General features: G+C 47.4%; 2 protein-coding genes across 3 annotated transcripts in view; one reads left to right on the top strand and one right to left on the bottom strand.

Moving 5' to 3' along the window:
• The first annotated feature begins 8,215 nt into the window (after positions 1-8,215).
• FAM110D (family with sequence similarity 110 member D) lies at positions 8,216-11,706 on the top strand. Of its 2 annotated transcripts, none has more exons than XM_069078297.1 (2): positions 8,216-8,358; positions 10,608-11,704. In XM_069078297.1, exon 2 carries the CDS (start codon positions 10,675-10,677, stop codon positions 11,482-11,484), a length of 810 nt encoding a protein of 269 aa, XP_068934398.1. In that variant the 5' UTR covers positions 8,216-8,358; positions 10,608-10,674; the 3' UTR covers positions 11,485-11,704. The 2 variants fall into 2 exon arrangements, with proteins under 2 accessions (XP_068934398.1, XP_068934399.1); XM_069078298.1 differs by lacking the exon at positions 8,216-8,358 and adding an exon at positions 8,387-8,490 and having other exon boundaries at positions 10,608-11,706.
• A 13-nt stretch (positions 11,707-11,719) lies between these two features.
• The window catches only part of CUNH1orf232 (chromosome unknown C1orf232 homolog), a 4,815-nt gene continuing 3,614 nt past the window's right edge, over positions 11,720-12,920 (bottom strand). The window contains exon 4 of the mRNA XM_069078299.1: positions 11,720-12,604. Within this exon, the coding sequence (XP_068934400.1) occupies positions 12,322-12,604 (283 nt within the window). The 3' untranslated portion in view covers positions 11,720-12,321. The remainder of the gene's footprint in view (positions 12,605-12,920) is intronic.

Here is a 12,920-nt window from a genome sequence, read left to right as displayed (position 1 = left end):
GCAGAGACTGGAGAAGTACTAGCCAAGGCACCTCAGTGTCCTTAGGTAAAAGAAGGATCCATGTGGGTAAGAATCCAAGGTCTGTGTGACCCTGAGAGACCCGCAACCTGTCTGGGCTGCAGATTCCTTGGTGGTGATATGAGGAGCTGGCCAGACCAGGAGTCCTTAACTTGGGGTCAGTGAGCTTGCCTTTAAAGATAGTCTCAGAACTGGGTTTCAGTGTAATTGGTTTCCTTCTTAAAAACAAAATAAAACATGATTCTAAGAAGGGTTCCTTGGGCTTTTCAAGACATTGCCAGAGGGGGCCAGGACCCAAAACAGGTTAAGAAGCCCTGCGCTGGACAGTCATTAATGTAAAAATAATCCACAAGCACATATTAGGTGCTTACTGTGGGCCCGACCCAAGGTCAGGCACCAGATTCAAAGAAAAGGGAGAAGTCTTCAAAAGGCTTTCCCTTCTAATAAGGGAGATGATCAACAGGCACAGAGAAGCTATGGTGGGGGATACCAGGTAACCATAGGAGGTTATTGCAGGTGGGGGGCCCAGAGGGCTGAGGACTGAGACAGGTCACTCTCAAAAGCTGAGACTTGAAAGAGGAAGGCATTCCAAGTGTGGGGTGCAGCCAGTGCAAAGGCACAGAGATACTGTGTGGTCCCTGGTTTCCTGCTCTCTCTGAACTGTTCACATGATCCCTATCTCTTCCTCTAGGAAGCCTACCTAAACTAACCTCATGTGGCTCTTTCATTCTCCATCAGTTCAAGCTCTGCCCTTGTCTCTGCTCCTGTGTGTGTTCTGCCCCAGCAGATCAGGGGCTCTCAGAGGGAGAAATGGTGTCTCTTCCTCCCAAACAGGGGAGGTTTAAAGTAGGTATCCTAATTCCCCCATCAGAGACCCTCCTCCCTAAGATTAAGGACGGACTTCTCCCCCTTCCAAATGAGAGTCTTCCTGAGGACAAAAGCCTCCCACTCTCTTCCTCTGACTTCCCCCAGGGACTCTGCCCCTTGGCTAGGCTTTGGAGGATTTGGGGTGAGGTTTCAGGGACTCCTGGTGGGGGTAGAGGGTTGGCTGCAGCTAATCCTTACAGACCAAACCAGGCTGGGCTTGTCAGACACAACACAACAGCAGCCTCCTGCATCTCCCCCCCACTCCCTAAGGGGAGAGAGGTTTCCTGCCTTAGACAATGTCCCAGCTGGACCAACCCCACCTCTCTGGCCACTGCAAGCTTAACCCTTTTACCACCAGATCCCAGATTGCTTCCCAAACTGGCCTGGATTTTCCCACAGAGCTGGATAGGGTCTTAAAAAAAGAGTGGGCTGGGGGAGGAAGGTCCAGCAAAATGACTTTCCATAGACCCTTCCCCGTTGTGAGGATGAAGCTAGGAAGACCTAATATGTGCCCACTGACAGGTATATAGTAGGTATTAAATAAATGTCTGTTGGTTTATTGATAGGATATAGGGCTAGAAGGAGCCCTAAGATTCACCTGGTTGTAGTCTGCTCATTTTATGAATGAGAACATTTCTAAAGGCAGAGAAGGTAGGTGAATTTGCTCAGGATTCAAAGCTAGGTTTTCTGACTCCACATTCAGTAGGCTGAATCCAGGTGATCTCAAAGGTTCCAGAGCTCCCAGCTGAACAATATGGCACAGAAGAAAGATCAGCAGCCCTGAAGCCAGAGGACCTGGGTTCAAAATCCCACCTTTCACAATTACTATCTGTGTAACCTTAGGCAAGTCCTTTAGCATTCCTGGGCCTCAGTTTCCTCATCTGTAAAATGGCGGAAGGGTTTGGACCAGATGGCCTTTGAGGACCCAGCTCTGATAGTTCCTGTTTCAAAGCCCCTTCTTATCCTTGGCTTCTGTGGGCATGTGATTCCATTTTGCTTCTGGAATATTTTCTGTGAATTATCAATAAAGAAAACATATTCACCAATGGAAAGGACTTCCCCTTTCCAAAGCACTTTTCTAACTAACCATTCTCCCATTTGATCCTGACAGAGAAAACAGAGCAAAGCTGTGAGCCATGGCCATTCCACTGATGAAGAACTAAGGTCCAGAGAAGGTCAAATGGAGAATCAATTGCAAACTAAAGCCTGCATCTCCTGCCTTCTGCCTCTTAAAACAGCACAGGGCCTTTTTCTAGAAGGTGGAGGGGCAACTCCTAGGTAGTCTTTAGAAGCATGAATTTAGGACTCAGGTTCTACAACCCTCTTGGAGTGCTGCTGGAACCAGATGAAAATGTCATTGGGAAAGACTTAACATAAATGAAAATACAACATAGATAATATTACATTTAAAAACTAATTCAATATTTGGTCCACAGGAATCCTTATGTACAGTTTAGTAGCCTCTAATTCTACTTGAATTTGACACCACTGGTCAAAAATAGAGACTTTTAGAAAATAGAATGGCAGGGCTACAAGAGGTCTTAGAATATGGGATGTTAAAAAGTTGGAAGGGAACATAGAACATCAAATGTCAAGGGTAGAAGGAGCCTTAGAACCCAGAATGTCAGAGCTGGGAGGGACATTAGAACCCAGAATATCAGAGTTGAAAGACTTAGAGATCATTTAGTATAACCTTTTCATGTGAATTCAGCACTTACAAGGAAGAAATTAAGTCCTGAAGAGAGTAAATGACCAAAGCCCTCTTTGTCAGGCAGGATGGTTGGGATGCTGGAGTGACCAGAGGGCATCTGGTAGTGCCAGTGTCTTGAGAATGGTAAAGTTCTCTTAGCCCTAATGGTTCCCCTAGCTGGGGGTGCAGAGGAGGGATAGAATTTTCATACTCCCCCTGAGTGAGGAGGTGTCAAATGAAAAACAGCTGTCATTTCAGATGTTTCCAGGTGGGAGGGTCCGAGTAAAAGGAGAGGCAGAGGGAGTTAGAGCTTTCTTCAGAATCACCAAACACCCCTAACTTGCCCATATTTATGCTCAGGTGTCCCATTTAAAACCAGGCTCATTGGCCATCAAATGACTTTAAATGGGAGACCTCCAGCAGTCCTCCTGGATAGTTTTTATTTAAGGGAGGGGGGACCTCCCAGCCAAGTGTCCTCAGCCCAGATTGTTGCTGTTGTCTATCCTTCCTTCTCAAAGAGGACCATGACACCAAGGAGGTGATGCCATGACATGCAAGTGAATTGGACTTAAATGAGGCTGTGCTGTACAAAGTCATCCCAGAAAAGACCATGCAAATGTACTGCTAATCTGAGACTACTTTGCATGTGCTTTGGACTCCAGACAAACTACCTCACTTGTCATTCCCTGAACAATAGGAGGTAAGTGACTTGAGGGTGGCTTTGTTTTTGCCTTTGTATCCTCAGCACTTAGCAAAGTGCCTGGCACATAATGAGTATTTAATAAATGTTTGTTGACTGGCCTGACCGCCCCCACCTGAATGTAAACTCCCTGAGGGGTGTTTTATGATCCCTAGAACATGGCATAATTCCTTGCTTTAAAAAAAAAAAGCATTTTTATTGTCTGAACCTTGGATTTTATTGGTGTAGAGATGATGGCATGACTTCTAACTGAATTGGATTTGAGTGAGGGAAGGCTGTGCAAAGTCACCAGCCTCACTTTCTCTTCTGGAGCCATCTGAGTCCAGTGGTCAGACATAGATCAGAGATGGTGCTAGAATAAAGAATTCCCAGTATGGAAATGCTATCTGCCAATGAGATCCATACCTGCTCTATAAACAGGGCTTAGAAAACTGCCTGAGGCAAAAAGAAGTTAAAGTACTTGCCCAGAGTCACACAGTTAGTTTTCAGCAGAGGCAAGAAGCCAGGTATTCCTGACTTTGAGGCTGTCTAGCACACTAGAGCAGGAGTTGTTAATCTTTTTATTATCGTGAACCCCTTCTCAGAACAATGTTTTTAAATGCATAAAATATTCATAATTAAATATGCATAAAACATGGCATTACAAAAGAAACTGATTATATTGCAGTAGTTGTTAGTGTGGAAAAAAATCACAGACTTCCCCCAAAATATGTCCATGAATCCCAGATTTAAGAATCCTTGTTTTAGAGACAGCTTAGTAGCTAGAATGATAGGCTTGCAATGAGGAAGACCTGAGTTCAAATTTAACCTCAGACACTTCCATGACCCTGGGGTAGTTACTCAATCTATTTGCTTCAGTTTATTCAACTGTAAAATGGGAATAATAATAGCACCTACTTTCTAAGGTTGTTATGAAGATCAAATGAGATAATACTTGTAAAAAAAAAGCATTTAGCACAGGAGGCTCCATATAAATTCTTACTCCTTTCCCCTGCTCAAATACTTACTAGATATGTGACCCTAGGCAAGTCACCTAAACCATCCACTTTTGTAAAAGGCGAGCTGGAACCTCAGAGTGTTGTTGTGAGGATCCAATGAGATAATATTCATAAAGCCCTCTATTAATATTAGGTACTCGCTCACTGTAGGACCTGGGTAAGTCACTTCCCCCTGTTTGCCTCAGTTCCCTCATCTGTAAAATGAGCTGGAAAAGGAAAGGACAAACCACTCCAGTATGTTTGTCAAGAAAACCCCAAAGGGGGTCACAAGGAGTAGGACACAATGGAAAAACAACTAAACAGCAGTTAGTACGTGGCTTCACTGATGGGGTCACTTTTAGCAACGTTTGGCCATCCCATATAACCCTTGTCCTTGTACCCTTAGAGACGAGCCACAGAGCATCCTCTCAGCATTCTGGGCCTGCCCAGATCTCTTGATATCTTGAGGGGTCGCCAGTGGGCTTTGGGGCTGTCCATTCATCATCCTCCTAATCTGGATTTTTAATTAACCCATTCTCTTTTTTTGATTGTGCTTTTCTTTGATGTTAGCCTTTCACTGCCCTTCCTGTAGGAGTCTCTATTTTCTTGTGATGTGTTTCTGCCCTTTGGGTTACTTCTTCTGAGACTGTCCTATTTGCACCCAGCCATACATCAGCTTGGTTGGGGTCATTAAAAGATCTTTGCTGGTCTGCAGAACCTGGAAAACTGTATGCACCAGGACTACAGCAATGTACGTGAAAAGAAGAGCAAGAACGAAATGATTGAAATTATGATGACCAAGCCTGGTCCCGCAGAAGAGATGTGAGAAGTACTTCCTCCCCCCCCCTCCCTTCCTTGGCAGATCGGGGGGGACTATGGATGTGGAACACAGAAGGCAATATTAGTCTTTTGGGATTCATTGGTTCATTTTGATGATTTGGGTTTTTTCCTAGTTTTTCTCTTTTTTATTTTTTAGTTTACATCATTCATTTCCATAAGACTGTGAGTTACAAATTTTCTCCCCATTTTTCCCCTACCCACCACCCCAAAATAGTGATCCCACTGAATATCCCCTCCCCCAATCTGCTCTCTCCCATTCCCCCTCTGACTTTCCAGTAGGGCATGGTGGATCTCTATGCCCCAGTGCCTGTATATCTTATTTGCCAAATGCATGTAAAGTAATAGTAATAATAGGATATATATATATTTTTTTAATATTTGATTTTAAAACTTTGAATTCCAGATTCATTCCCTTTCTCCCTCGTCACCCACCCTTACTGGGAAGATAAGCAATTCAATATAGGTTGTATATGTGTAGCTAAGCAAAACATTTCCATGGTGGATATATTGTGAAAGACTGATTATATTTCCCTCCCTCCTATCCCACCCCCCCATTGTTCTATTCTCTACTTTGATCCTGTCCCTTTTCAAAAGTGGGTGCTTCCAACTTCCTTCCCCCCCAGCCTGCCCTCCCTTCCATCATCCTCCGTCTTATCACCTTCCCTGCCTTTGTCCTATTCTTTGTTACAAAGGATGGTTCAGTAGGAGAGAGACTTACAGTGGGAAATAGAAGTGAGGTAAAGGCAAAAGGTAGCGATATAAATTTATTTTAAAAAATAAAAATATTCTTAAATTCCTAAAGGTTAGACTAGCTTCTTTCCTCCACCCAGTAGGCCCTTAATACATGTCTGTTGAATTGGATTAAATTGTAGCAATGAGGGTCACACTCTCCAGCTCTGGAAAACTGAGCCAGTTGGCAAGGGATAGGGACGGAAGGAGAGCAGCTGGAGAACTCTTGTGCTCCCTCAGGTACAAAATGAGAAGGTAACACTAGCTGATTTCTAGGGCCGCTTCTTCCTCTAAATCTATGTTCTCTCCATTCACATAGAAATAAGCTGGGGATGATGGTGGGAGGCAGCATTATATGGTGGAAGGAGTGTCCAACTTGAAATCAGAGGACCTGGGTCCAAATCTAAACTTGCAGTTTATTGGCCTGCGTGATCTTGAACATTTGCCATTTCTGGGCCTCAGTTTCCTCATATATAAAATGACTAGATGGTCTTTAAGGTCTTCTAACTCTAAATCCTATGATCCTGAATTCAAATACCTTCCATTTATTACCTGTATACTTGCTGAGTCACAAAACCTCTCTAGCTCTCAGTTTCTTCTTCTGTAAATGAGGATTTTTCCTTTGACAGTTTTTTCTCAATTACATGTAAATAAATTTTTTAACATTCATTTTTAAAAATTTGGATTCCATATTTTCTCATTCTTTCCCCTCCTTCACCTCAAAAGGCAAGCAATTTGATATAGATTATACATGTACAGTCATGCAAACATTTCCACATTAGCCATGTGGCAAAACAAAAAAAGAAAAAACACCAAGAATAATAAAGTAAAAAAAAAGTAGGCTTCAATCTGAATTCAGACTCCATTAGTTCTTTCTCTGGAGGTGGATAGCATTTTTCATCATAAATCCTTCAGGATTATCTTGGATCCTTGTATTGCTGAGAATAGTTAAGTCATTCACAATTGATCATCGAACACTGTTGCTGTTACTGTGTACAATGTTCTCTTGGTTCTGCTCACTTCACTTTGCATCAGTTCATGTAAATCTTCCCAGACTTTTCTGAAACTGTCCTATTCATCATTTCTTAGAGCACAATAGTATTCCTTCATAATCATATACCACAGCCTGTTCAGTCATTCTCCAATTGATGGGCATTTCCTCAATTTCCAATTCTTTGCCACCACAGAAAGAACTGCTATGAATATTTTTGTACATCTTCTTTGATCTCCATGAGGTACAGACCTACTAGTGGTACTGCTGGTTCAAAGGGTATGGATAGTTTTGTAGCCCTTGGGGATAGTTCCAAATTGCTCTCCACAGTGGTTGATCAGCTCACAACTCTATCAACAATGCTTTAGTTTCCCAATTTTTCTACATCCCTTCCAGCATTTGTCATTTTCCTTTTCTGTCATCTTAGCCAATCTGATAGATATGAGGTGGTTCCTCAGAGTTGTTTTAATTTGTGTATCTCTAATCAGCAGTGATTTAATGCATTTTTAAATGTGACTATTGATAACTTTGATTTCTTCTTCTGGAAAACTGCTTGTTCATATCTTTTGACCATTTATACCTAGTTTCTGTCAAACTACTTTCCAGTTTTCCCAGAAATTTTTGTCAAATAGTGAGTTCTTGTCCTAAAAACTTGTATCTTTGGGTTTATCAAATACTAGGTTACGCTGGTCATTTACTACAGTGTCTTGTGTACCTAATCTATTCCATTGATCCACCACTCTATTTCTTAGTACCACATTGTTTTCATGATTGCCTCTTTGTAATACAGTTTGGGATCTGGTATTGCTAAATTACCTTATTTCCCATTCTTTCCTCCATTGATTCCCTTGATATTCTTAACTTTTTATTCTTCCAGATGAATTTTGTTATTATTTTTTCTAGCTCTATAAAAATTATTTTTTGGTAATTTGATTGGTATGGCACTGAATAAGTAAATTAATTTAGGTAGAATTGTCATTTTTATTATATTGGCTTAGCCTACCCAAGAGCAATGAGTATTTTTCCAATTATTTAGATCTAATTTCATTTGTATGAAAAGTGTTTTGTAATTATGTTCATATAATTCCTGCTTTGTCTTGGCAGGTAAACTCCCAACTATTTCAAATAGTTATTTTAAATGGAATTTCTCTTTCTCTCTTTTCTTACTGGACTTTGTTGGTAATATATAGAACTGCTGATGATTTATGTAGGTTTACTTTATATCCTGCAACTTTGCTGAGTTGTGAATTATTAAATGAGGGTTTTTGACTCCACCTCCCTTCCAGCTCTAAGCTCATGATCTAGTAAACAGGGGAAGGAAACAGCAGAGGCCCACAGGCCATCCTCTTGGAGGGAAAGGAGGGGGTTAATGGAGGCTGGGCTAGAGGAGAAGGAGGGGTTAATCCAGGGACTCTGAAAACCAAACCTTTCCTGCTGGGAGGGGAGTAGGGGATGGGTTACTTGCTGCCTCAGTTCACTCTCTTCTTCCATCTGCCTTGCATCTGTCTGGGGCCCCCTAGTTCCGCTCCTAATCTCCTTCAGAGAGGTGAGTATCATGACCCTCCCACCATTCCGTGGGGCAGGAGGGGTATTGGACATTATTGATTAGGGGATGGCGAGGCAGAGCTGATGCTTCGGCAGTGGACATCCTGAGATCTGGATACTGGAAAGAACCGGGGTAATGAGGAGCCTGAGACCCTTAGATAACCCCTGTTCTGATGTGTCTGCAGTTGTTTCTGAGGAGAGAATAATGAACCAGCTGGGAAGAGAGGGAGTGGGCAGCTAAGTATTTTGGGTCCTATGATTAGGAAGAGCCAGTAATTTGGGACTTTTTATAGCTCAATACTTTAAGCCTAGAGGCTCCCTGGGGAGGGCTTGGAAGAGGAAGGGGTAGGTACAGGTCCGCCCTGGCCAAGTACCTTGGATTCCAGACCCACTAGCCCTTTTAGGGCTCCCTGAAGGTCAGTCTTGGGGTTAGATTTGCTGGATTCTGTTTTGGTGCTGAATTGTGTCCTGCAGCCCCCACCCCCCCTGCCACCCCGACCCCTGATCCCTCTGGGTTTGAATCTCACCCTTTCTGATACTGGGGGAGTTAGAGACAGCTGAACTGGGAGGGCTGAACTTCCTACCCCACTTCAGCTCCTTGTGCCCCCTCCCCAGCCACTTGACTCTCTGTGTCCCCCCCCCCCCCTTCTCTGTTTCTTTGTCTCCTCTGTATTTTTGTATGAGTCTTCTTCCCTTCTCTCCTCCTCCCTCCCAGCACTCCTCTGGGGGTCAGGGTCTGGGAGTTTTGAAGAGGGAAAGCTGGGGCAGCTGGACAGGGTGCTTGCGGAGGGGGGGCCACTCTCCCTATATGCCCTGTTTGGGTTGTATTCTCTTTCTCTTCCTGTTTGGGCTGGGTCACCACAGGCCAACACTTCCTTTGCTGCTCTCTCCATATGCCCCTTCCAGCTCTCCAAGTCTGATCTGTTCCCTCCTTCTCCTCCTCCTCCTCCCCAAAGCTGGTGGTAAAGGGGCAGGATGTGAGGATTTGAGCCATGTGGGTGGCCGGGTCCCTGTCCTACTCGGGAGCCCTGGGGGCTGCTTCTGGACCTGTCAGGAGTTGATTTACAGCTCCTCTGCCCAGCTGACCTTCCTCTGCAGAAGCCCAATGGGGAGTGGGGTGGCTGGGAGGTCAGGTTAGGGGGTCACAGGGGCTCTATGATTCCCAGAGAGGCAGCATGCCCCGAATGCATAGCTTTGGGGCAGGAAGATGATGGAGGGGTTCCCAGTTGATCTACAGGCTTACCAAGGGGCTGATAGCATAATGGACCCAGAAAGAGGAAAATGAGTTAGAGCAATGGGGATGAATATTAGAGATGGGAGGCTTGAAGTGGGGCAAGGTGGTAGGGAGGGTTTGGGGACTGTAGGATTTAGAACTGGACAGTATGGTGAAGATGAGGAAAATGAGGCTCAAACAAGAGAACAGGACTTTCCAGCAGGAAAGAGATATGAGATATGTGTCTAAACAGGAAAACCACTGGCCCCTGGCTGGAGTGAGGAAGAATGAGTAGTCTGTCTGGAGGCAGAGGACTATATGAGTTGACCCTGGTGAACTGTTCCCCTCCCCTCCTTCAAATGTCCAGGAAGGGCCTGGGCAGCCCCTGGCCAGCTATGATTACCAGAGGCTCCCACCCTGTGGTTACATCCTGACCTCAGCTGGCAGGAGGCAGAAGGCAGGAGGAGTCCGACTGGGAGGGTGGCTGAGCCTGGGAGCCTGGAGTGGATAGCTTTGTCTTGGCCTCTGGAGCTTTGAGGCTCAGAAGAGGTATTTTTTCCGGTTGAAGCCACTTTGGGGATTTGGGCTGGGTCAGGCCTTGGAGGATGGGAGCTGTCTCTCTTTTTTGATTCTCACTGAGCCCAAGCTTCCCACCCAGCTCAGGAATGTGCCCCCTGAAGACCTGGAAGGACCCTGCTCAGTGTGGGGTGTTTGGGAGGAGTTGGAGGGCTAGCTCCCTAGTCACCTGCCCCAGGTCCAGTGCCTGGGGACCCCAGCTCCTTCTGCCTCCCTCCAGCTCCCTGTTTTTAAAGGGGTCAGTATAATAGAGTTGGAAGAGCCATGGACAAACTTGGAAAAAACAAAACCAACAGGTTCTAACCTTGGCTGTGCCACTAAGTGGGTGACCTTGGGCACAGTCACATGGCTTCCGTTAAAGGAGGCACTTGTACTAGGTAGCCTCTGAGGGCCTTAGGAGCCTAGAAGTGGAGGCAGGTGTACTTGGTGCTTCTTGATAGGGTCTTGTCTCCTTCCCACAGGTCGTAACTAGGAGCACTGCTAGTCTCTGGTGGCCCAAGGGGGCATTGCTCCCCCTGCCCCACTGAGATGCATTCCACTTCACTGGCCAGCCCATCCCCCACCCGGACCCCCAGCGCTGTAGAGAGGCTGGAGGCAGACAAGGCCAAGTATGTCAAGACCCAGCAGGTGATTGCCCGGCGCCAGGAGCCCGCCCTTCGAGGAGGAGCAGGACCCCTGACCCCTCACTCCTGCAATGAGCTGGAGTCCCTACCCTCACCCTCACCGAGGCCTCTTGGGCCAGCTCGAAGAGGAAGCGGCAAACGCCTTCTGAGGCCCGACTCACTCATCATCTATCGGCAGAAGCGGGACTGCAAGGCTGTAAACAAGGAAAATGCCAAGGGGCAGAGCCTGGTGCGACGCCTCTTACAGGGAGCCTCCCCAGATTCTCCTGGAACCCCCAGCCCAGTGGAGCGGGTGGCCCCAGTGCCCCGAGCAGGATGGGCCACCCCTGGGAAGTGTCCAGGAGCCCCCCAGCCCACATCTCCCGAGTCGGGCAAGCGAGCCCTCTGTCCCACATGCTCCCTGCCCTTGTCTGAGAAAGAACGTTTCTTCAACTACTGTGGGCTGGAGCGGGCACTGGTGGAGGTGCTTGGTGCGGAGAGGTTCTCACCTAAGACCTGGGAGACAGATGCCAGCCCTCCACTGGGCAGGCCCAGCTCTGAGGGTGGCAGTGAGTGGGATTCAAGTGGGGGTGACGGTGGGGGGCAAGACTCTGAGGTGGGCACATCTAGGGATGGGCAGCCCCCTGTGTCCGTGGTGGAACGAAACGCCAGGGTCATTAAGTGGCTCTATGGGTGCCAGCGGGCTCAGGCACCCCCCTTGGAGTCAGAAGTGTGAATATGTGGGAAGGGAGAGGGGGAGCTGGGCTCTTCCCTGCCAACTGGCATGGCAGAGGCCCTGAGTCATGGAAAGGGCGCTGGCTGTCTATGGGACAGCACTGATGCCCCAGGCCTGCTCTGGCTGAGGGGGCAGGACCCAGGTTGGAGTAACTGGGGAGAGCCAGGGTAACTCCATGGTCCCTGGGGGGTGGGGGGCTGGGATGGGGTACCAGGGCTGTGTCCGGGAGACATGCTGAATAAAGTGGACTTTATTTAAGTCTGGTTCTGTGTTGGGGGAGAGGGCACAGAGGGTGTGGGGCAGAGAAGCAGCTGCTGAGGATCCCAGGCTTCATTTCTGATAGACTCAGGAAGGGGTCTGGGGGAATAATGGAAATGATGATGCTAATAGAAAACACTTGTATATTGAAGGCTGCACATCTGTTATCCCACTGTGGGTGGCTCCTCTTCCTATCTGCCCTTCCACCCTCCAGGGGGAGGCTAGGGGAAATAAGGAGAGGGGGAGAGCTGGACATCTTTTCCCATATCTTCTTCCCCATCCCTCTTATTGCACACTGAGCCTGTCTGGGAAGTGAATGGGCCTTCCCTCTCCACCTGCCCTTTTGTTACAGGTGTTTGGGGGGGAGGGGGGGTTTAAGGCCAAGGAAGGAGAAGCCGTTAGCCTGGGGCAGGCGATATGGGGATGCGCCCCCCCTGCCCTGGCATCTCATCCATCCCCTTGTGTTGCGGCCCTGGGTGTGGGGGACAGGAGGCATGGGGCAGCAGGATCTTTCGGTCCTAGAGAGCCTTTGATGGGGGGTGGGTGTGAATGGGAGGGGGCCCAGGTGTTGGGGGATGGCTAATCTCCTTTGGGGATGGCTTTGCTGCGCATCTCGGCCAGTTTGTTGGTTAGGAAGCCCCACTTGAAGCCAGCAGCGGCGTCGGGCTCGGTGCGGTCATCGGCTCCATCCTCCTGATGTGGCTCGGCCGCCCCTTCACCCACAAGCATGGCCTTGGCAGCTGCTTCGGCCCCCTGTGGAGGCTGCTGGTGATGCTGCTGCTGCTGCCATCTGCTGGCAAAGGCGTCCCAGAACCCTGGCCCCTTGGGGGCATCCTCCGTGGGAGGCGGTGCTGCCAGGGGACTGCAGGGGAGAGAAGGGGTGTGTGGGTGAGGACAGAAAGGGAGATGGAAAAGTGCCAAGGGGAAAGGGAAGAGAAAAGAGAAATAAGGAGCTCAGGAGCTGGAAAATGGAGAAACTGAGGCTCAGGGACAAGCCAGGGCCACATAGCTAGTAAATGTCTTGAGGCAGGATTTGAATCCAGATCTTCCTGACTCCGAGTCCAATGTCTCATTCATTTGTGTAGGGTTGAACCAGGTGGTCACTGAGATCCCTCCCATGTGGAAGTCTGTGATTTTGTGGTAGACTGTGAGTATGAAAGAGGAGAGCAAGGGGACTT

This window comes from Petaurus breviceps, unplaced genomic scaffold, assembly GCF_028583685.1.
Source record: "Petaurus breviceps papuanus isolate PSGF00001 unplaced genomic scaffold, PetGlider_PUasm1.0 91041, whole genome shotgun sequence".
Classification (NCBI taxonomy): Eukaryota; Metazoa; Chordata; class Mammalia; order Diprotodontia; family Petauridae; genus Petaurus; species Petaurus breviceps.
This window is presented reverse-complemented; position numbering and strand designations above follow the sequence as displayed.

Excerpts from the sequence above, each read along its gene's own strand:
- FAM110D (XM_069078298.1), top strand. The coding sequence starts at position 10,675 with ATGCATTCCACTTCACTGGCCAGCCCATCCCCCACCCGGACCCCCAGC.